The sequence below is a fragment of the Girardinichthys multiradiatus genome, chromosome 9, assembly GCF_021462225.1.
Source record: "Girardinichthys multiradiatus isolate DD_20200921_A chromosome 9, DD_fGirMul_XY1, whole genome shotgun sequence".
Taxonomy (NCBI): Eukaryota; Metazoa; Chordata; class Actinopteri; order Cyprinodontiformes; family Goodeidae; genus Girardinichthys; species Girardinichthys multiradiatus.
In genome coordinates this window covers 49,812,145-49,836,359 of record NC_061802.1, presented here as the reverse complement: position 1 = coordinate 49,836,359, position 24,215 = coordinate 49,812,145, and the positions used below count along the sequence as shown (strand labels likewise).

At 40.1% G+C, this 24,215-nt stretch overlaps 1 protein-coding gene across 21 annotated transcripts in view; it reads left to right on the top strand.

The window, feature by feature from the left end:
- Positions 1-24,215, top strand: part of eps15l1a (epidermal growth factor receptor pathway substrate 15-like 1a) — a 305,470-nt gene that overhangs the window by 268,962 nt on the left and 12,293 nt on the right. For 11 of the 21 annotated variants that reach the window (XM_047373747.1, XM_047373746.1, XM_047373743.1 and 8 more), the window contains 5 exons: positions 8,100-8,236; positions 8,379-8,442; positions 11,529-11,674; positions 14,927-15,020; positions 18,898-19,106. In XM_047373747.1, coding sequence (XP_047229703.1) covers positions 8,100-8,236; positions 8,379-8,442; positions 11,529-11,674; positions 14,927-15,020; positions 18,898-19,106 — 650 coding nt within the window. Of the gene's footprint in view, positions 1-2,367; positions 2,499-2,602; positions 2,764-8,099; positions 8,237-8,378; positions 8,443-11,528; positions 11,675-14,926; positions 15,021-18,897; positions 19,107-24,215 lie in introns of those variants that run through there. The other 10 variants (XR_007039479.1, XR_007039480.1, XM_047373749.1 and 7 more) reach the window with 7 other exon arrangements.

Genomic DNA, 24,215 nt, shown 5'->3' with positions numbered 1-24,215 from the left:
ATTCAGTTGGTAAAAGTTAAACATAATAGCTTATAACTGGACCTAACCTGATTGAACTGTATTTCTATATTTCATCTTGATTTTCTGCTACGTTCCTTTTTTGTGCCTGCTGGGTTGCACCGAAACAAACATTTATTACACACAAATTTTATAAATTGTTTTAGATGTTGAATAAGGGTAGTGTCGAGGAATGAACTTTAATTCTATGTGAAATCACACTTAACCATTGACTTAGTCTCTGCCACGCTATTAACTAAGCCTCGATATTTTGCAGCAGTACCGTACGTATTGTTTTCCTTCCTAAACTTAGTATTCTCCATATGCCATCAATAATATTTTTAATAACATCGGCGAGAAATGCGCACTTTGAGGCTTCCTCCAGCTGCCTTCAGTTGATAAGGGCTTCCTATATACTTGAACTTGTGCTTAACTCAGGGTTGACTTGACTCGGAGTTGAGTAATCTAATTGTTTCCACCTGTTCTGAAACCGAAAACCCCGAGTATTGCAGAGCCAGATAGGTCTACTTAGGGTATGTGCTTTCTACTCAGAGCTCGTTAACCCCACTTTCTAAAACAGCACCCTGTTCAAGTTTTCTGACAACACAGTCCTTCTTTAACGTTAGCTTGGAGTCCATGGAAATGCTGTACCTGCCTTTGTGGAATGTTGTGGCGAATCTGTTTTGGACCTCATTGTTTCAAAGACAAAAAATAACTGGTTGTGGACGTCAAGAAACCTGGTGGGAATCCTAAACCTGGCACAATCCTTGATTGGGATATTGACATAGTCGACATAAATATTTTGGGACTGTGTTTAAATCAAACCTTAATTTTGACACCAATGCAGAATGTATCACACAAGGTCAGCAGTGCCCACTGGCTGAGGGAGCTAAATTCTTTTGTTTGTAAAGATATGTATATTTTTTTCAGTCTTTTATCAAAAGCATTTTACCTTTCTCTTTTATCTGCTGGCTCGAGGGTTTGTTGGTGAATGGCAGGAATTGGCCCAGCAGCATTGTTGGGGTTTGCTTCTAGATAACCGGTGTTCAGCAGAGGGACGTGTACACTTTGGGCCTGATCGCCAAAGATTCCAAATAAGGAGCGCTAAATTGTTTGTGCAAATAACGAAATTGCATGTGCAATAAGTGGCTGTGTTGCATGCGATCTACAAAGACAGCGTGCGCAGTGAATCACAAGTACAAAAGAGGTGCAGACCGCCCTATTTAAATAAGGAAATTGCATGTGTTGCTGGCTGTCACTATGTTGGAGAGTTGGAGAGCAGAGCAGAGCAGCCATGAAAGAAATTTGATTTTCGAAGCCATGGAGTTGGAGACAATAATAATAGTAATTGGAAATATAATAATACTAATAAAAACAATTATTTATATAGGTATCTGAAAGTGCTACAAAACAACAGTAAAGACATTGACATTGAGTAAAGTCAGCTCTAAAAGCTTTATTTATCTTTACTCCCCCAACCCCACCACACACTCCTCAAGCGCTCACTTTGTCAACCCCATCGGCAACCCGTACTTCCCACTCTGTGAGTGCTTTCAGTTTTCTCTCTGTGAATTGATTTGAATTGAGAAATATAACTTGCTTGACACAAACATTGCAAACCAAGGTAGGCCCAATAATAATTGATTACAATACGAATGTGCTTCGTACAGTGCTCAAAAGAAACATTAAGACAGAAAAACAATGAAATGTTTTTACTTACATGTCTCTTTGGCTCTGTGATGTTTTTTTGGTCTCTGGTGGCTGTTAATGTTCAGTGTTGGTTGTTAAATAACATCGCACAAAATTTTGCATGCAGACAAGTTTGCGTTTGGTTTTATACACACACACCATTTCAAGATCACGCCCTTTGTGGGAGAGGCACGTGGTCAGAAAAGCCAGGGAAATAGTCTCCAGAAAGAACGACATTCTGTTTACAGAATTTATCCTTATTCCCCCAGGCCGCCACTTCTTGGCACCACCTAGGAGGCGCTTTTACAGTTTTCTGGGAGTTTATTCCAGATTAGTGGAACATAAGAACTAAAAGCTGGTTTTCCATGTTTGGTTCTGGTTCTGGGTATGCAGAGTAAATTTGAGCCAGAAGACCTGAGAGATCTGGTTGGTTGATACACTGAAAACAACTCTGTAATGTATTTTGGTGCTAAGACATTTAGTGATTTATAGACTAACAGAAGTATTTAAAGTCTATTCTTTGATTCTGTCTCTGATCGACTTTTTAGGAGAACCAATAGATATTTGAATTCTTTGTTCATTCTACTATTAGGTTGCTGAACTATTTTGAGGTACGCTCCGACTGCACCTCTTAATGCTCAAATTTTCAGGAATATGTTTTTTTTTTGTTTTTTTTTTCAGGAGGAATCAGATGTTTTTGTTTGGTCATTCCCATTACTTTAAAAATGTTGCGGCTCCAAACTGACCCGCATGCGCATAAGAACAATAAGTGCGTCGTCAAGCACAGCACAACAGTCAACACGGAGAAAAAGGTGATGGTTTTAGTGCACAATAGAAGCCTTTTATTGTCAGCGGGTGCTGTGTGGGAAACATGAATAAAAGGAGAGTGAAACTCTTTATTGTTCCGTTTTTTTAGGGAGGTCTGACTGCCAGTTCAGCACAACAAACTGTTTGGATGCAGAGACACAGCAACTTTTAATCATTTATGTCAGCGCCTCTCCTCTCAACTCCACGGGCAGAAGACTTGATGCAATCCAGTGTATCGGACTGGAGCAGGGGCAGATCATCACATGCTTGGTAACCTCAATAGGATTTTAAAGTCCTGTGTTTGAACAGTTGTATATGAATTTTAAAATACAAACTACGTCCCACATTCAGACAGCTCCTATGAGCCATTCAATTAGGCTTGAATAAAGTTTTATCTCTATTTATTAACGAGCTCTAATGTCTCACTGTTTCTCCACTGTCCAGTTCTTCTATCCCCCCCTCTTTTTTGCTAACTGCTACCCTTTCCTTCTGGGTGGCGCAAGTTGCGATGAATGCGATGGAAAGTGACATCAAACTCACATCTAATCCGCCTTGGTCGTTCCCTCTGGAGTCACTTTCCAAAAGATCTGATACGAGTTGGATTCAGGACCACACGTGAATTTGGCTCAAATGTGACTTAAAAAAGTCAGATACTGGCCAGATCTGAGTGTTCCCACTTGCTTTAAAACGCCTGACCTGATCATTTGACCCCTCAAAAAAGTCCGATTTGGGCCACATTTGCCTGCAGTGTGATTGGGGTGGCTTGGGAGATGCATTTTAGAGGTTATTTGATAATGTGTACAGGGACGTGTTTTTGGTCTTTTTTGTGTGCGTGTGATTGTACTACCCGGGTGGACTGCTAAACTGAATTACTCTTTTGGGATAAATAAAATATTTTGAATTGAACTGAATTGCATAGTTTGAATCCTTCTAATTTAAGTGTGTTACCCTTTCTAAAGAGATTACAGAAAATGCTTTTGAGTGCTAAGTTTTGATTTTCAGTATTTGAGTCAGGATCAGATTCCAGTATAGAAAACGGGTAGTGTCTAAACTGGAAATATTTCCAGTTTGCAATTCTTTTTAATTTTGATCGTTTAATGTTGTCATACGGTCATTTTCATATAGATCCCCCTAATATAAAATTCTCTGGGAAGTTAATATTTGGATGGTTGTGTCAGTAAAAAGAGCCATGATACCAATCTATCCAATCTTATAAATAATGTTATTTGGTGCGCTAGAAGAGGGGCTTTCCAAAGAAATTATTTGATGCATTTGTTATATTTCTTAAGTTACTGTACTGGGAGTGAGAGCAGTAACATGCACATTACATAGTAGACTTCGGGTATTATAATAATTTTATTAGGTTTATTTTACCAATGAGATGTACTCAATTTGTTATATTTTTGTAGCAATGATTCAGTTTTAGATGGCAGGCTACAAGTTGGCTACAGGCTACAAGACTGACATCTGGGCTCCCTCCGTGTGGTATTTTTGCCAGCTATAGCGCATACACTGAGTCTGTTCCCACTTTTTTTCATTTAGGGTTAGGGTTAGCTCATTTGAAGTATTATTTATTTTTATGAGATTTTCATGATTTTTTCCTTTTATGTTAGTTTTTAATCTACTTATTTGGTTTGTCAGCAAGACACTGTCTCAATGTGGTAATGGGTGGGTAACAACACAAGAGCCGCAGAGATGTGTGTGTGCCTTCTGGTCTGTACACTAGGTTGTCACTTCTTTGCAGAACTAATAAAAGGTTCCAGATCCCTAGATACGGAGAGGTACTCTGTCCAAAGTGGGATGGATACTATCTCTTCAGATGAGGGCAGATTTTCCTTAAAATGATTGGCAGTTACCAATGTAGCCCACATTGTTTTCTTGACACCACCAGTACAACCAGCAACTGAATGAGTGCATGTGGCTAAATGTGATCACTGGTCTAGACTAGAGAAATTCCAACATTGTTTTGGCAAAAGTTACACTCCAAAGCAACTTCAGTTTACCAGTATGAATAACAGTCTTAATGTATTTAATCTTTAGCAATTTCAGTAGGATCTGTTGTCTGTTCTGACCCTGGATTGCAGATGACTATGGTCGCTGGTGTCTAATCCCATTTTTCTCGTTTTTAACCATATATTTATTTAGTTTTACATATATGAAACATATGAGACATAAAATACATGCAGTCAAATAAACAGTGAAACACCCCCCACCCGCAATCAAATCTCAGGGTATAAAATGAAATAAAATAATAATAAAATTCAGCAAAAAAAAAAAAACGGCTAACGGTAAATACATGTATACATATACAGATTTTTCCAAAATGACTGAATTTTTGGGCATTCCCACTTATAATGCAACAATGAGCCAATATTAACATTGCATTTAGGACAATTATCAGAAATGTCAGGGTTAAACTTATTAAGTTTCACAGGCGTTACATATGTCCTGAACATCCATTTATATTGTAACAGTTTTAATGATGTATTAATAGTCTGCATTTGTGCTTTTAAACAAGAATTTTTCCACTCATCATCCGTGACATCTACTCGTAGGTCGCCTCTCCAGGCAGTAGGTCTTGATTGTGAGGTATCTTTGGATTTGGATCATAGCCTAGCATACAATATTGATATTTGTCTTTTGCTATTTTCTTCACTACGTACAGTAATTTTCTCTGTAACTGAGAGGGGTGGCTCCTCTAAGCTCTGGATCTGTGATTTTATACTCGTACTTGCACTCGTACTCGTCGTCTTCCGCTTTATCAGGCACTGGGTCGCGGGGGCAGCAGACTCTGCACGGACACCCAGACATCCCTCTCCCCAAACACCTCCTCCAGCTCCTCCGGGGGAAGCCCAAGGCGTTCCCAGGCCAGCCAAGAGACATAATCCCCCCAGCGTTTCCTGGGTCGTCGCCTAGGCCTCCTCCCCGTGTCCCACGGGTGCCTGGAACACCTCCCGAGGAAGGCGTCCAGGAGGCATCCGGTATAGATGCCTGAGCCACCTCAACTGGCTCCTCTCGATGTTTTGAGGAGCAGCAGCTCTACTCTGAGCCCCTCCCAGATGGCCGAGCTCCTCACCCTATCTCTAAGGGAGAGCCCGGCCACCCTATGGAGGAAGCTCATTTCAGCCGCTTATATCCGGGATCTCGTTCTTTCGATCATGACCCAAAGTTCATGGCCATAGGTGAAGGTGGGAACGTAGACCGACCGGTAAATCGAGAGCTTAATTTTTCGGCTCAGCTCTCTCTTCACCACAACGGACGAGCACAGTGCCCCTATTATTGCGGCAGCCGCACCGATCCGTCTTTCAATCTCCCGCTCCATTTTTCCCTCACTTGTGAACAAGACCCCGAGATACTTGAACTCCTCCACTTGAGGCAGGAACTCCCCTCCGACCTGAAGAGGATGGCCCCTAATAAAGGCCCCCCCGATTCCATACTCCTGGAGCACCCCCCACAGGGCCTCACGTATAGAGCTGGTCCAGTGTTCCAAACTGCTCCTACTGAAGCCGAGGTTCGACTATCGGCCGGACTCTCCTCTCCAATACCCTGGCGTAGGCCTTACCAGGGAGGTTGAGGAGTGTGATCCCCCTGTAGTTGGAACACACCCTCCGGTCACCCTTCTTATAAAGGGGGACCACCAGCCCAGTCTGCCAGTCCAGAGGTACTGTCCCCACTGTCCACCACGCAATGTTGAAGAGGAGTGTCAACCATGACAGCCCCACAACATCTCAGGGCGGATTTTATCCACCCGCAAAGCCCTGCCACCGCAGAGCTTTTTAACCAACTCGCTGACTTCAGCCTGAGTGATGAAAGAGACAAACCCCGAGTCCCCAGCCTCTGTTTTCACCAGGGAATGCATGATGGCAGGATTGAGGAGATCCTCGAAGTACTCCTTCCACTGCCCGATAATGTCCCCAGTCCAGGTGAGCAGCCTCCCACCCCCATTGTAAACAGTGTTGGCGAAGCACTGCTTCCCCTTCCTGAGGCACCAGACGGTTTGCCAGAATCGCTTCGAGGCCAAGGTAGTCCTTTTCTATGATCTCACCAAACTCCTCCCAGGCCCGGGTTTTTGCCTCTGCCACTGCCCGGGCCGCGGCACGCTTGGTCTCACGGTACCCATCAGCCGCCTCAGGAGTCCCACAAGCCAACCACAGCTGATAGGACTCCTTCTTCAGCTTGACAGCGTCTCTTACTGCTGGAGTCCACCACCTGGTTCGGGGATTGCCGCCGCGACAGGCACCGCAGACCTTACGGCCACAGCTACAGGGAGCAGCATCACCAATAGATGCGGAGAATATTGTCCACTCGGACTCTATGTCTCCAACATCCCCCGGAATCTGGTCAAAGCTCTCCCAGAGGTGGGAGTTGAATACATCCCTGGCCGAGGGCTCCGCCAGGTGTTCCCAGCAGACCATCACTATGCGCTTGGGCCTGCCAAGTCTGTCCGGCTTTCTCCTCCTCCAGCGGATCCAACTCACCACCAGGTGGTGATCAGTGGACAGCTCAGCCCCCCCTTCACCCGAGTGTCCAAAAGGTCTGAAGGTCTGATTATGACAACAAAGTTGATCATTGACCTCCTGCCTAGGGTGTCCTGGTGCCAAGTGCACTGATGGACACCCTTATGTTTGAACATGGTGTTCATTATGGACAATCCATGACTAGCACAGAGATCCAATAACAAAACACCACTCAAATTCAGATCGGGGAGGCCATTCCTCCCGATCACGCCTGTCCAGGTTTCACTGTCATTTCCCACATGGGCGTTGAAGTCCCCCAGCAGAATAATGGAGTCCCCGGGAGGGGCACTATCCACCAACCCTGACAGGGACATTTTTCTCCCATTTGCATATAAATCAGCTATTGTGCCCAATCTTATGTCTGCCCATTGCTTGAACCCACCATCAGATTTACCAGGAACAAAGTTATCATTTCCCCATATTGTTTAGAACTGAGAAAGTTTAGTTTAAGTTTAATCCCATTTTTCTGACCATGAAGCTGCAAGTTTCCAGATTCCACTTTTTAGTGGATGTATCATTAAAAGAATTGTCTTAAACTGTCATTTCAGATGCCTAAGCATTTATTACAAGACCAGAAACAGTGATCTCACAGAGTTTTCCAGAAACATTGAATGCGTTAATTCATATCTTCAGAAGTTTCTTAAGAGGATTAGGATTTGGGAAGTTTTCTTGAAGTTTTTGATGATGTGATAAATAGTTAATTTGGGTAAACATTACAAGCAGCATTATCCCTGCCGGTGAAGCCCTTTTGTTGCATAGCAATGACAACATGCTTCCTTGTGGTTATACCTTTCCTTCAAGCTAACAATAAGATGACTGAAGTAATACGTCTTTTTGTGGCGGTTCTAAAGCTTAGTGCACAAGAGGTTTTAGTGATTGTTGTGATTGATTTGAAAGTAAATTTTTGTTAATTATTCAGTGAATTGCATTCCATCTGATCACTTTTCACAGCAGCCTAGACTTAATGTAATAACCACTTCAAAAACTGAAGCTGTAAAGTTTTTTTAAGACTAAGATTTTTGACAAGCTCAAAAATTTTGGCTATTACTTTACAATAACTATTAAAATTTTCCAACATTTTTCCTACAGATCCCTTTGAGGGTGATCCATTTAAAGAAGCAGATCCATTCAAGGTTTCGTCAGGAGATTTTTTTAAAAAGACAACAAAGATGGATCCTTTTTCCACAACAGATTCCTTCTGTAAAAGTGCCAGTTTACCATCCAAGGTATTGGGAATGTTAAGGCTACAATATAGAATCCCATTCCAGAGTTGTGTTAAAAATGTTTTCCTTAATGACACTTTATTAATTTGGAAACTTGCAACATAAATGCATGGTGTTTCATTGACAGTTTTTTTTCTGTTTGCAGCAAACCAGTCTGTTTACAGGGGTTGATCCATTTTCGTCAAACCACCAAAAATCTAGAGGACCAGGTATGATTAATCATTAAATTCAATCGTTCCAACCATAAGAAAGACGTAGATGAAGGAGATGTAGTAATGTTTTATCATTTTACTGTGCTCTGTGTGTGAAGTAAAAAATTTATAGAATTTCTTTAGTGTGACACATATTTTTAAACAAATTGCTTTCAGTAAGTAATGGGGAATGATTTCTGTTTATGCAGTTTAACAGTAGGTTGAATTTGTTTTTGTTTAGAGTTTTTTTGTAAGTTAGTAAGTAAATTTTTTGCGAATTTAGCAATTTGATGTAACATCATAATTTCCTAATTTGATAAATAGTCAATGTTACAAAGGTTTTGGAATATTATTGAAGCATTTGTTTATTTCGGTGACTTAATTCCGGTGAAACACATTATATAAGACAGACCAATGTTTCTGTTAGGGGTTAGGGTTATGATGATTTTCTGCTGACAGCTCATGAAGACAAGACATTTCAGATTTGAATATTCCATCAGACACAATTAGGCAGCATTTTAATCCCAAAATGTGGGCTTAATGAAATGTATGTTCAGTACCTGCCTAAAGGTTTTTATTTCTAGGTACTTTAAATCTGACAAATAAGTCTTATCAGAACACTTATCTAATTTATGAAATATGACTCTATATGTTTTTGCGAAATGTGCGTGTGATGTTCAAAACTTGCAAATTCTAGTCGAGCGTAAATTCAACAGTATCTCATTTGCCTTCATCTGCTTCCTTATCTGCTGCCTTATTTAAACCTCAGTGCCTTAGTTTGTGCAACACAGTTGAAACTAAAAGTCACTGCCAAAATTGGCAAGTTCAAAGAGCTGTTTTCTTCATTATACATTACAGTGGCTTGTAAAAGTATTCCTTCCCCATTGAACTTTTCCACATTATGTCACATGACAACCACAAACATAAATACATTTTATTGGAATTTTATGAGAAAGACTAACACAAAGTGAAAAATAAAATAAAAAACTGAAAAGGCCATTTTGCAAAAGTATTCAGCCGCCTTGAGTCAATACTTGGTGGAACCACCGTTTGCTGCAATTACAGCTGCAAGGTTTTTAGGGTATGTCTCTTCCAGCTTTGCACATCTAGTAACTGAAATATTTGCAGATTTTTCTTTGCAAAACAGCTCAAGCTCAGTCAGATTAGATGGAGAGTGTTTGTGAACAGCAGTTTTTAGATCTTGCCACAGATTCTTGATTGGGTTTAGCTTTGGACTTTGACTGGGCCATTCTAACACACGAATATGTTTTGTTTTAAATATTGCATTGTAGCCCTGGCTTTACGCTTAGGGTCGTCGTCCTGCTGGAAGATGAACCTCTGCCCCAGTCTCAACTCTTTTGCAGACTCCAACAGGTTGTCTTCCAAGATTTGTATTTCTTATCAACTCTGACCACCTTCTCTGTCCCTGCTGAAGAGAAGCAGTCCTAGAGCATGATGCTGCCACCACCAAATTTGACAATGGGGATTGTGTGTTCAGACTTACGTGCAGTGTTAGTTCTCTGCCACACATAATGTTTTGCATATTGGTGAAAAAGTTCAATTTTGGTCTCGTCTGACCAAAGCACCTTCTTCCACATGTTTGCTGTGTCCCCAACATGGCTTCTGGCAAACTGCAATTGTGACTTCTTATGGTTTTCTTTTAACAGTGGCTTTCTTCTTCCCACTTTTCCATAAAAAACACATTTGTGTAGTGTACAACTAATAGTTGTTCTGTGGACAGCTTCCCCCACCTGAGCTGTGGATCTCTGCAGTTCATCCAGAGCCAGCATGGGCCTCTTGGCTGCATCTCCGATCAGTGCTCTCCTTGTTGTGTCTCCTGTAAGTTTAGGCAGATGGCGTTGTCTTGGTAGGTTTCCAGTTGTGCCATACTCTTTCCATTTCCAGATGATGGATTGAGCAGAGCTCTGTGAGATGTTCAAAGCTAGGAAAATCTTTTTATAGCCTAAGCCTGCTTTAAACTTCTCCACAACTTTATCCCTGACCTGTCTGGTGTCTTCTTTAGACGTTATGATGCTGTTTGCTCCCCAATATTCTCTAAACCAACATCTGAGGTCATTACAGAGCAGTTGTATTTGTACTGAGATTAGTTCACACACAGGTGAACTCTGTTTAGTCATTAACAATCATCAGGTAACTTCTGAAGGCAATTGGTTGCACTCAGAATAAAGGGGGCTGAATACTTTTCACAACGCACTTTTCACTTTTTTATTTGTAAAAGATTTTTTAAAACCTGTATAATTTTCTTTCCACTTCACTATTCCATACCACTTTGTGTTGGTCTTTCACATAAAATTCCAATAAAAAATATTTATGTTTGTGGTTGTAATGTGACAATATGTGGAAAGGTTCAAGGGGTATAAATACTTTTACAAGCCACTGCATAAGTAGCTCAGATAATGAGAAATGTTTCCTATTGAATGAGGCAAAAGGGACCCAAGAAGCACTTTGACTGCTTATACCTACAAGTGTACTCTCATTTTTTCCAAAACTGAGCAAAGAGACATATTGGCTTATTTATTTTAAAATTAAATGCACAGATTAGAAGGATTCAAATAATTTGCTAATTGGAACAAATGTTATCTGAATCAGCAAAAGCTCATACATATTGCCGGCTGTCTTAAGTCATTTGCCTTTATACGCACGTGAACTGTAATAGTGTCCCATTTTTAATATAAAGGCTTTAAAAAGGGATTGTTCCACCTTTTGCAGCTGCATCTGCTTGAACTTTTGGGAAGGCTTTCCACAAGGTTTAGAAGTGTGTTTTATGAAAATCTGTAACCATTTCTTCAGGATAGCCTTTGAGAGGTCAGACACTGTTGTAGGATGGGAAGTCCTGGTTCAAAGTCTCCACTCTCATTCCTTGCAAAGGTAATCTGCCAATTCAAGGTCAGGACTCTGTGCAGGCTTGTCAGGTTCCTCTATATCAAACTCACTCATCCATGTCTTTATAGACTTTGGTCATGGGTAGGGTTTATCTCCAAGCTGTTTCAACAAAGTTGGAAGCAAAAATGTTCAAAATATCTATGGTTGCTGCATCATTAGAGGTTATTTTTCCTGTAGCATTCTTACCTTGTTATTTTCAGATTTGTTTGTCACACTGGACCCATTTGAGAGTGGTCCGTTCAGCAGTTCTGCAAACAGCTCCACTGGCTTTGCAGACTTCAGCCACATGTCAAAAGCAAGAGACCCCTTTGAAGCAAGAGCCAACTGGCTACCAGATTACCAGAAGGTATTGTGAAAGCTTTATCTTTATTACCTAATGCAGGGTTTCCTCATGCTCAGACATTAATAGCCTAATTCAAATTGTCAGCATTTTCAAGCAATGATTTGGTGCTGTTTGTACATATAAACCACTTTTTTTCCCTGGTATCGGAGCCTGCTTCCTTTTTGTTTTTTCTTTTTACTCTTTATATTTTTCCCAAAGCTGTCTTACATAAACATATACAATGGTCCATCCTTGACCCAGTTCACAATATACATCCTGATTACCCCTTATCTACACAATCATCCATTTTAATCTTCAGACTTCAGGTGTCAGGAGTTCCTTATAAATATAGCTATTGGTTTCCATTTAGATTCAAAGGTCTCCAGCTCAAGGTATACTCTTGCCGTTGTTTCTCATAATATAGACCTTTTTAATTCTGTCTCTTCATTGCATGCTACTGGGAGAGGGTGGCATCAATCTTGCAAATGTAATAAATTTCTTTGCAATCAGAAGCAGACCTCTTAGTAAATATTTACAGTCTTTGTCCACCATTTCCATGGGAACTATTCCCAAAGTATACATGGAAGGCTGTAAGTACACATTAATCCCTAGGATACACTTTATGTTTATTTGCACATATTTCCAAAATTTAACCACTACAGGGCAATCCCAAAATATATAAGTAAAGTCACCCACCTCTCCACAATTCCAGCTACTATCCATTGGCCAGCTGATGGCTAACTGGTACAAACAATAGAACACAATCAGAATCTGAAAAAAACTTGCTTTGGTGGTAAGGTGATGTTTTCTCTCGGTCAGTAACAATGGTTTTGAGCTGCACACCCATCTGTGATATGGGGAATCCTTCTGCACACCTGGATTGCAAACTGATATAATCCAGGTCTTTGTTTGGGATGAGTGCCAAAAGCATGGAGGATTGGCCTGCAGGGGTTTTTATCACCTCTGCTTTTATATTAGAGCTGCAATTGATGCTGGGAGGTGTAGTTACAGTCCGTTTTTGCAGCAAGATGGACCCAACAGAAGTGTTTCCTTTAATTAATGAGAGGGGAGGATATGTCTAGTGAAGAATTCATGTCTTATGTGATAGACTGATTCTTTTAAAACAGGCAGGGACACAGCCTGAAACTGTTGAAAAACAGATGAGCAGTTAAATGGTTAAGGCTGATCCAAAATAAGCAGAACGTGTGAAGACTTTAAAACAGAAATGTTATCAAGATAATTCAAACATTCGTCACAAAGCACAGCAGAAGCCTTCTTAGGGAACACTGTCACTTAAATTAATTATCGACCCCAATTCCTGTCTGCCTACTTCAAAATTCTTAAAAAGAACTTGTGGCCTTTGATAGTTATTAGAGATCATGATAGACAGAAAAGCAAATTCAGCAGATTTTACAGAATCAGGAGGAACAAAAAAGAAATTTGACCAATGATTCAGTCCCACGACAAAAATGTATATTAAAATCACCAACAATTAAAATCTGATAACTTCTCATAAGACTCCCCAGTAAATAAGTAAACTGAATGTTAAAACCCTTTACACATTTTAGCAGTCGATGGATCACAGCACAGAGAACTGAAGGAGAGGAGTTCAGCTTCAAAAGCTGTACTTTGAAACTGACACCACAGGTGTCAGTTTCCAACAGCGAAGATTGTAGGTTTATCTTAATAGATTAGAATATGGAGAAAAAGTTCAGTATGTTTTGACGAGCTCTGATATTATTGAACAACAAAACTCTGCACATATATGGAATGAATTCACACAATTTCTTAAAATACAAGAATTTATTAACAAAAATAAGTCAACTCAAAGTCAAACATATTTCAATCAACAAACCCCGGGCAAAATTGCATGCAGAGCAGCGTGTTGTGTTGCGGTACCTTTGTCCTTCCTTCAGACCGCTGCTTCACTCGGTGTCGTAAAGACAGGGTCTCTGCTGGGAACTCTCTGGAACACAGTTTTACTAGACTTGACTTGTCTTATTGAAGCTTTAACTGCTCAAGCCGCCATGCTTGAAGCTGTGTGTGTTTCACTGTGCCTTGAACCCCTGTGTGTGGATTTAGGTGCACTTAAAGTTGGACTATTAGAGGTTCTCAGAAGCCCTAAAGCTGCATTTAGAACCTCATGGTGGAACACTCACTGTTCCGTTGTCTTTACTCTTAGTGTTTTTCCACTGGTTGCCGCCTAAAGGTTTTACAACCCTTTGTGTTTCACTGAGCTCCCACTTTGGAGATTTTATGACTGCTGGCTGGTGGAGGCCGCTCGAGAGGGGCTGCCTACTGATTACATGCTCAAAATTCCAAGTAAATCCAAAGCTTTGTTCCATTACCATTTTTGCCCATAAAGCGCTGGTGTGATCTTCATAGACACTCAGTGTTGATTTTATCTTTTTTGGTTAGTTATTTTACCCCTTTGTGTAGAATTAGGCATGTTTGATTAGATGAAGCTTATTGAATCAGAATAGCAAAGTGTTTCAGGGCTGTTCATGTAATAAATGTTAACGTAGATAAAGGGAAGTGTTTGTGTTTATTTTGAGCAAGAGTGATTTATTTGTCAAGATATAAGGTTAGTGTTCCCCGCAAATCGTTGGAACAATTGATTAAACAGTAACATTTAGTGTGGTTTTGGTTAATAGTTATCAATTATTAATGATAATTAACTGATTGTAATTATTAAGTGCTTTGAGCTCATAATCACCACACCAGAGTGCATCTATGATTTCTATTTGTAAGTAATGATTTCTGGTTGAGAAAATAATTTCTAAATTAAGATATTTAATTATAATTTTGATAAATATGATTTAATCAATGATCATAATCCTTACATTACAAAAGAAATCTTAGAAAAATCAATGGAAACATGCAGTAAGCTGAACATCAATTATGAGAAGGATTTGACTGTTGTAGCACTAATAAAGATTTTTAATTGATAATTGAGAATGGGATGTGTTTTTTTCTTATTTCCTATTTCCTTTTGCATTTAAAAATTACAGGTACATTAGGCTTCTCAAAACTGATACTCCTTCAGCACTTTCTTATAGTTTTTGATCGATGCCTCTCAACTTCCTTATCAACAAACTTTCTTGGCAACTTTCTTTAAACAAATTTCTTGGTTGAATTAAAATAAATTCAAATCTTGATCACCTAGTGGTATTGTTTATTCTTAACCATATATTTATTTTCTCAATTTGTTGGCTGACAGGTGTCCTCATTTCTAATGACTAACATCACTGTAAAAAAACGTTTTTTCTCTTTTAGCCAGTGTTAGCAGATGACCCATTCACCAGGAAAACAGACATGCCAGCTCTGCCCCCCAAAAGAAGTGGACACCCAAGGCCCAAACCACCCAGTGGTGAGTGCCTCATGACATGGTCCCATGGTATAAACTATGAAAAAAAAGTCCCATTTATAGTAATTGCCTCAGAATGTTTCCAACCAAATTAAACGCATGTCACATAAATGACACTAGAAGGAAGCTACTTTACCTTTTATAATAAAAATATAAAATACAGTTATGGCCACCCGCAGAGTGTTTTATTTATTTATTTTTTTACAAACCCTGCGGCTTCAGATTTTATGGAGGTGGAGTAATCAGATGAAATGCTGTCAATGGCAAAGTTAATGGAAACAAGCTTCACAAAAACCCTATTTACAGTTTTGCTCCTACTGTAAAGTTCACTTATTTTATCTCTTTGTTGTTCTGAGCGACTAGAAGAGGGAAATGGTTGCTTTCAAAATTAAGTTCTGTTTGTAATCATTCTTTTCTCAAAAATCAGTCATCTTGCCCTGCATCAAAACGGACTCTTAGGCATGTCTAACGGGTGTGTGTCTGCCTGGATGCACGTGTGCTTAAAGTAACTGTCAAAAGACAGTATACACATGGGTCACATAGCTGCATACTAACATTTGTATTTTAGCAGTGTTTTTTTGTTACTTACTATGAATTGTTATGTTTATGAGTACTTAAATGTCTGATTTATTTCATAATATTGCCAGGAGCATTACAATACATATCTCCTCTCAGATAACAAGGCCAGACACAGGCGCTGTCGTGCAGTCACGTTCCCAACCTCTTAAAGTGACAGTGCAGGTGAAAAAGTGCAACACTTATTACACAGTAACCTTAATGGAAATAGCCTAGAACTGGCCATGGTACTCGACCGGAAAAGGGTGGCTTGTCCTCTTCAGGTTGGAGGGGAGTTCCTGCCTCAAGTGGAGGAGTTTAAGTATCTCGGGGTCTTGTTCACGAGTGAGGGAAGAATGGAGCGGGAGATCGACAGACGGATCGGTGCGGCTGTCATGTGGTGAAGAGAGAGCTGAGCCGAAAAGCAAAGCTCTCAATTTACCGGTCGGTCTACGTTCCTACCCTCACCTATGGCCATGAACTTTGGGTCATGACCGAAAGAACGAGATCCCGGATACAAGCGGCTGAAATGAGCTTCCTCCGTAGGGTGGCCGGGCACTCCCTTAGAGACAGGGTGAGGAGCTCGGCCATCCGGGAGGGGCTCGGAGTAGAGCCGCTGCTCCTCCACATCGAGAGGAGCCAGTTGAGGTGGCTCGGGCATCTATACCGGGTGCCTCCCGGACGCCTACCTCGGGAGGTGTTCCAGGCACGTCCCACCGGGAGGAGGCCCAGGGGACGGCCCAGGACACGCTGGAGGGACTATGTCTCTCGGCTGGCCTGGGAACGCCTTGGGCTCCCCCTGGAGGAACTGGAGGAGGTGTCTGGAGAGATGGACGTCTGGGCGTCTCTGCTGAGTCTACTGCCCCCGCGACCCGGTCCCGGATAAGCGGAAGACGACGAGTACGAGTAGTGAAAAATGATAACGATTTGGTGAGGTTCACATATAAAAATAAACATACATTTTCTACTTGATTACACAAGAATATGCTAGCTAGTAAGATTGCATTCAAATTAACCGTCCATTACATTTCCAAGAATTTAGAGATTCACAGAGAGAGAAGAAAGTGTCAAGGTGCCGAAGAGAGTTCTATGCTAATACAACCCCTAAAGAGGAGTCAGGTATGGAGTCCTATTAAATTTGCAGTTCATATGAGTGCTTGAAATCCTTGAAAATGCTTGAATTTTAACAAGGTGTTTTTAAGGTCGGGAAAGTGCTTGATTTCTGTATAAAGCCCTTGAACATGCTTGACATTCTATCTGTACTGTTTTGTAATATTGAGCTTTCTAACAGTTTGATTAAAAACCTCAATTTCACATTTGTATGTTAAAGACATACAATAGAGAGCAATCATTTTGCCTTTATTGAAGTCTCAGAAAGCCTCCCTGCTGCTCAGAGAGGGTTTGCGATTTTTCGTAATACTGGTGTGTGAGCAGTGAACATCAAATGATTAAAAGACCATCTGTCGGACCGGCAGTGTCCTCTCGCATAGCTATGAAGCAGACCTACTTTGAGCACGTAACTAGTTGTGCACGTCTCCAGTGAATGGGAGAAAACAGCATGCCCAGCTTTTACCATGTTTAATGACCGCTGGCTAGAAAATGCTAGATACAAAACATGGTTGAAAAGAGAGCACCAAACCCTCAAGTCGCATCCTGCACATATGCCATAGGGAGCTGCAGCTTTTTGGGACGGAGTAGTCGACACTCTCGAGCGGTAAATTATAGCAGTAGGAAGGAATCTTAAAGGTGACCTATTATACTTCCTTTTAAACATTCAGGATAGGTCTATGGGCTTGTGAATTACATTTTTCGCACAAAATCATTCTCTTATAATGGGATTTCATCTCTTCAGTTCCCCCTTTTTCTTGAGCTCCTTTCAGAATGAGCTGTTTTATGGCTCTGTCACGTTAATGCAAATTAGCTGTATCTGGCTGCACCCCCAATACATACGCCCGACTATTTTCTGCCATTAGGACACAACAATAAGTACTTATTTTTCTGTCATCTGCGGATTTGCCACTAACAGTAGGGATAGAATTTGTCTTTAGTTTAAGTTGTTTTGTGAATCCTGACCACTACATCGCAGTTACATATTCAGTGTAAGCAAAGCATTAGGGTTTTATGTCATCTACTAACAAAACATTTAATTGAAAACAGTAGTAAAGGTGATTAGCTAATGGTGCATTTATGCAAAAAGAAGCTGAGACTTGGCAATGTTCCGTTATGCGTGCCTCTGATGTCTTTTGGCCTCTCCTGCCGATATATCCATTTGTTGCAGACGTTTTATCAGTTGCACGATATATTAGGTTGTTGATCAAGGGAATGCTCTGTGCACCGTGGTTATAAAGCTCAATGAAAAAAAGGCGCACAAAGATACAGACGGCTTCGAAATTTGGTGTTTTAAAAAAAATTACCTTGAAAATGCTTGAAAAGAGTTTGATTTTACTGTGGGAAACGTGTCCAAACCCTGAAAAGGAGTGTCTGAAAAGTGAGGCATGTTGAGACTGTCTATGTGATACTGTCTTTTGTTTAAAGGAGTGGTCACACTCACAGTTCAGCCTAAAAACATTGAACAAAGAATGTAATCAAATCATTTTCAGGGAATCATTCTCAGGATTTCCCAACAATCCATGAACAAAGTTTTGAAGCCTTAAAAATTGACTCACACTACAGCTGTTTTAAAATAAACAGTTTGAGCCATTTCCCTTCCTCCTGATCAGTTAATACAGTACCAGATCTCTTTGAGTGAGACATTTAGTATTTGAACTTCAGCCCGACAAACTTAAACCTCTCATTACTGTCAGCTACCTTACACAAGCCTGTCAGGATAGGCTCAAACCATCCAGAAGTCCCATAGGGAGCCTAGCGCAAAGCATTCTTTATGCAAGCAAGTGTGGGCACAAAATGTCTTTCTATTATTTATGGTTTTTATTTACCTATTTATTTTATTTCTCAAACTGATTAAATTTACATTACTGAACTGAAGTCTACCATAGAAACATTTGAGAAAACCCCTATTTCTTATTTCTCTTTTTGTTTTGTAAAGTGCTTTAAGGCCACATTTGTTGTGAATTGGTGCTATATAAATAAACTGAATTGAATTAGCTGCAACACTTGGTGTTGACTGGCCTTTGTCTCAGTTTTTGTACTCCTTTGCTTTTTAGTTAGATATTTTAACTTGTTTAAACTTACATTTTGTATGCTTTATGGTTGTTTTATTTTTGTTGTCTGTGCCATGTAAGTCATGGGATATCTAAATTTGCCCCCACAAATCTAGCTGTCTTGTTTATCCATCCAGCCATGTAACTGTGCCTTTTATCTTTAGGTAAAACAACACCAGTGAGCTTGACTGCCACAGCAGATCCTTCCAAACCATTTGACCCTTTCCAGCCATTAAGTGCTGATGTCATGGACCCTTTCCAGAATAAACAAGGCCAAGGAGACCCATTTAGTGGAAAAGACCCCTTCAACCCATCCTCAGCATCAAGTAAAGCTCCTAAAGACCCTACCTCCGGTTTTACAGATGTCAGTTCCGTAAGTTGAGACTTGGTGATACTGGTCAATCGTCAAAGCTTACAGAGATATCAAACATGTATGTATGTATGTGTTGATATCATGTAGACAAGTCAAACAGCCTGAAAAAAAAATAGTTCAGATTATGTCCACAGCTTGAAATTTTGTATCCTAGTCCAGGCAACATAACATACATTTGAACAAACAGAGGCATAGTAAGTGTTCCTATCTTAACGTTTTTTCCTTTTTCTCTTTAGTACATGCCTTTGATCCACATACTGTAAACACATCTAAATAGTAAAACTAAGACAAGTGGAAAAGTTCTCCCAAGTGTTTTGACAAAAATACACCTTTCATCCACACATGCATTACTTGTTGCACTTGCAAAGAGCATTGTCTACATCTGTTCGAGTTTAGTGTAGAAACTGTCACTCTCCACATACAAGTCCTTCTCAAAATATTAGCATATTGTGATAAAGTTCATTATTTTCCATAATGTCATGATGAAAATTTAACATTCATATATTTTAGATTCATTGCACACTAACTGAAATATTTCACGTCTTTTATTGTCTTAATACGGATGATTTTAGCATACAGCTCATGAAAACCCAAAATTCCTATCTCACAAAATTAGCATATCATTAAAAGGGTCTCTAAATGAGCTATGAACCTAATCATCTGAATTAACGAGTTAACTCTAAACACCTGCAAAAGATTCCTGAGGCCTTTAAAACTCCCAGCCTGGTTCATCACTCAAAACCGCAATCATGGGTAAGACTGCCGACCTGACTGCTGTCCAGAAGGCCACTATTGACACCCTCAAGCAAGAGGGTAAGACACAGAAATAAATTTCTGAACAAATAGGCTGTTCCCAGAGTGCTGTATCAAGGCACCTCAGTGGGAAGTTTGTGGGAAGGAAAAAGTGTGGCAGAAAACGCTGCACAACGAGAAGAGGTGACCGGACCCTGAGGAAGATTGTGGAGAAGGGCCGATTCCAGACCTTGGGGGACCTGCGGAAGCAGTGGACTGAGTCTGGAGTAGAAACATCCAGAGCCACCGTGCACAGGCATGTGCAGGAAATGGACTACAGGTGCGGCATTCCCCGGGTCAAGCCACTTTTGAACCAGAAACAGCGGCAGAAGCGCCTGACCTGGGCTACAGAGAAGCAGCACTGGACTGTTGCTCAGTGGTCAAAAGTACTTTTTTTTCGGATGAAAGCAAATTCTGCATGTAATTCGGAAATCAAGGTGCCAGAGTCTGGAGGAAGACTGGGGAGAAGGAAATGCCAAACCAAAATGCCAGAAGTCCAGTGTCAAGTACCCACAGTCAGTGATGGTCTGGGTGCCGTGTCAGCTGCTGGTGTTGGTCCACTGTGTTTTATCAAGGGCAGGGTCAATGCAGCTAGCTATCAGGAGATTTTGGAGCACTTCATGCTTCCATCTGCTGAAAAGCTTTATGGAGATAAAGATTTCATTTTTCAGCACGACCTGGCACCTGCTTACAGTGCCAAAACCACTGGCAAATGGTTTACTGACCATGGTATCACTGTGCTCAATTGGCCTGCCAACTCTCCTGACCTGAACCCCATAGAGAATCTGTGGGATATTGTGAAGAGAACGTTGAGAGACTCAAGACCCAACACTCTGGATGAGCTAAAGGCCGCTATCGAAGCATCCTGGGCCTCCATAAGACCTCAGCAGTGCCACAGGCTGATTGCCTCCATGCCATGCCGCATTGAAGCAGTCATTTCTGCAAAAGGATTCCCGATCAAGTATTGAGTGCATAACTGTACATGATTATTTGAAGGTTGACGTTTTTTGTATTAAAAACACTCTTCTTTTATTGGTCGGATGAAATATGCTAATTTTGTGAGATAGGAATTTTGGGTTTTCATGAGCTGTATGCCACAATCATCCAAATTAAGACATTAAAAGACCTGAAATATTTCAGTTAATGTGCAATGACACAAAAATATATGAATGTTAAATTTTCATCATTACATTATGGAAAATAATTAACTTTATCACAATATGCTAATATTTTGAGAAGGACCTGTAATTCAATTCAATTTTTTCAATTCAGTTTATTTAAATAGCACCAATTCACAACACATGTTGTCTCAAGGCACTTCACAATAGTACATACATTCCAATTAATCCTAACCATTGAACAGTGCAGTCAGAGTCAGTTATTTATTCATCACTGCAGCATGTTTTTCTAATGAGCTTGTGTGCTCCTTGCATACCATTCAAATGTAGAGAAATTCTCCAGTTTCAAAAGTTGTCAATGTTGATACCAGGGATCCCAACTGTGTTGCATCTAGTTGAGTCCTACAATTTTCCTACCTTTCTCACTATCTCATGCTCCCCCCAACAAATCTCACTTTAACTATGGAAAGTGGTCATATGACAAAGGAACAATGTTTGCTGCTTGTGATTGGTCTTTCTAAACACCACAAGGCTCTGTCTTTCTTTTGATTGGCCTGGTCTTCTCAACATTATAATCTTTTTATCTATTGTTGTCACCAGATAAAACTGAATAACTGGTACGTTCCATTTTCTTCACCAGAACACTTACATAATTTGCAGATGTATGACTGCTGATTTTATTTTTACAGCATCTTAGCTTTTGTAGATGTGCAAATGTTAGGACCACTGGACTATGTGGGCATGCACAAAACCTTCATAGTGAAATTGTGATGGTTCAGTATAGTGGTGCTACATCCTGGGTGCAGCATGGAGCAGCTTGGTAGCAGTTGAAGCAGCTTATCCATGATACCAATTTACACTTGTCTTGGTCATCAGAAAATCTGAGGAGGTCTGGCCATGCGGGCATATGCCAATGTAACAATTCCCACAGTTGGTTGGGAGCACTCCAATTAATTTACCACAATGCTTTTGGCACCTCTGCATCCATGCACCTGACATCCTGTCACTTCTCTGGATGCCAGAAAAAGAATCTCATTAAGCAGCTGAAACAAAACAAGAAATGTTGTTCATTAAAAAGAAAGCAGCCAGAAAAAAAAATTGTGCTATGTCTAGGCTCCCTGTATAGAGATTGGTGTGCAGGCTGCAGTTCAAACGCTAAATGTATTTGTCTTTGGCTATGTCAAAGAGTCATGGCATCATACTTAGTGTTGGGGTGGGGGAGAAAGAAGACGTTAGAAGTTTATTGGGTTAGTATTAAATTAGCAATCAGCATGGCTCATTAAAAACAGTTTCAGGCTCCAAAGCCTTGCTGTGATTTGCTCAGAAGGATCAAGAAAAAAGATCGGTTTTGTATTTTGTGTGTATGATTCTGAGGTGCACAGAGCACCCTGCCAGGTTAAACTTATTGTGCAAAGTAACACAATCCACAGATTGCGAGGACGCGTAATAAACATGTGATAACTGTGGTGGTATCATTGTGTTCAGATGCTCCTGAAAGTATAAAACGAAAAACTTTGTACCAAGTACTAAAAGTAGGCTCATGCTTTCCTTTTAAACTTAAACAACAACGTAAAAATAAAAGCACTTTAGAAAACAGTATTACAACAGGATTAAAAAGTACATCAACATGTACAAATATCTTTTTAGAGGTTTGAAAAAGAATATACAATTTACATGTGGAATGACAGTGTGACTGTACACTTGGAAGTTCTTCACATGGATGTTTGGAGGAATTAATCGTCCTGATATCTTCAGGATAGAAGATGTTGCTCTATTTTGATGTTTTTAACTTTTAGATTCTTTTTACCTAAGGATATCAACGTGAAAAGGCTGTGATAATGGTGAATGTGATGATCACATTGACGAGGCTGGTTCTACAGTTTATTCTCAATTCATAGACCTCCTGCTGCAGTTTACAGATGCCAGTCACTTTGTGTCTGTAAATTTCAGGTTGAGGTACAAATTCATGACCACACAGTCAGTAAGGACAGATTGTCTAAAAGGCAGGTATAAAGTCCTCGTGAGCAAATATAGACATTTGCCTCAACAATGGAATTGTTTTTTATAGCCACATACAACACTGAGCAGGCAATTTGTACTACCTTACTAAATGTAACAGTGACCTTTCTAATAAGTAAATGAGTAGGCATCTTGAAGAAGCCAATATTGTCCATTTCTTTTTACAAATGTACAACAAAAAATGTATTCTGTTTTTTTGCTGTCAAAAAGATTCTACTTTAAATAGAACTTGTTAGTGTAGACAGTACAGACTAGGGGTGTGAGGGTAAACAAAAATTATGGTTCGGTACATATCCTGGCATTAAAGTGGCAGTTTGGTACATTTTTTGTTACAATTCAATCAAGAAAAATAAATTACATTGTATGACTTTTTTATTACTTCAGTCAGCAGTAAACAAATATGTTCTTTCAACTTTTGAAATTAATAAAAAATGTTATGTTCTAAAACTTAAAGTAGAACGTATAGAACCGACTGAAGATATGGTTGGATTGTTTTAATGAAAAAGGTAGGATAAGCAGGTATAGTCAATGCCTGAATAGATCACAACATATAACCACTTGAAAACTGTCAATACTGATGTTTAGAAATTTTTGAACAAGACTGTGCTCATAACTAAGAATGAAACATGTTGAAATCACTTTGGAGTTGTTTTGATATTTAGACAACCTAGTGCCCCAGCTGTACCTGAATGCAGCATGTGAAAATGTTGGGAAAAACCCCTCTAATCAACAGAGATTATTTTTACTTGCATGACTCACATAAGGAGTTTGGGCTGGTTGATTAAAAAGTGCTAACGTAGAGCTTAGGTCTGGTCCACTTTCTGTCTCCACCATCATTGTAGCTAAATAAGAAACCTTTATGTTCCCAAATAGCAGAATTTAATGATAGCTGGGATTCGTCTCTGTTTTGTTTTAGCGTCACTTTTTTTTTTTTGGAATACAATAGCCGCATTGCGCATTTAGCTCTGCACATAAGCATTCGGCAGGTGTTCAAGTATAAAACAACGCTGTATTCATGCGTAGATGCCAAACCGACAGGCCTGTGCTGGATATTCTCGGTACCAATATGTGTACCGTTACACCCCTACTACATACAATAGATATACATTTAGGTGTTTAAGATGCAAATTACTTAAAGTAGACAAAATTGGGTTATGGATATCTCAGGCTTCTAGATGGT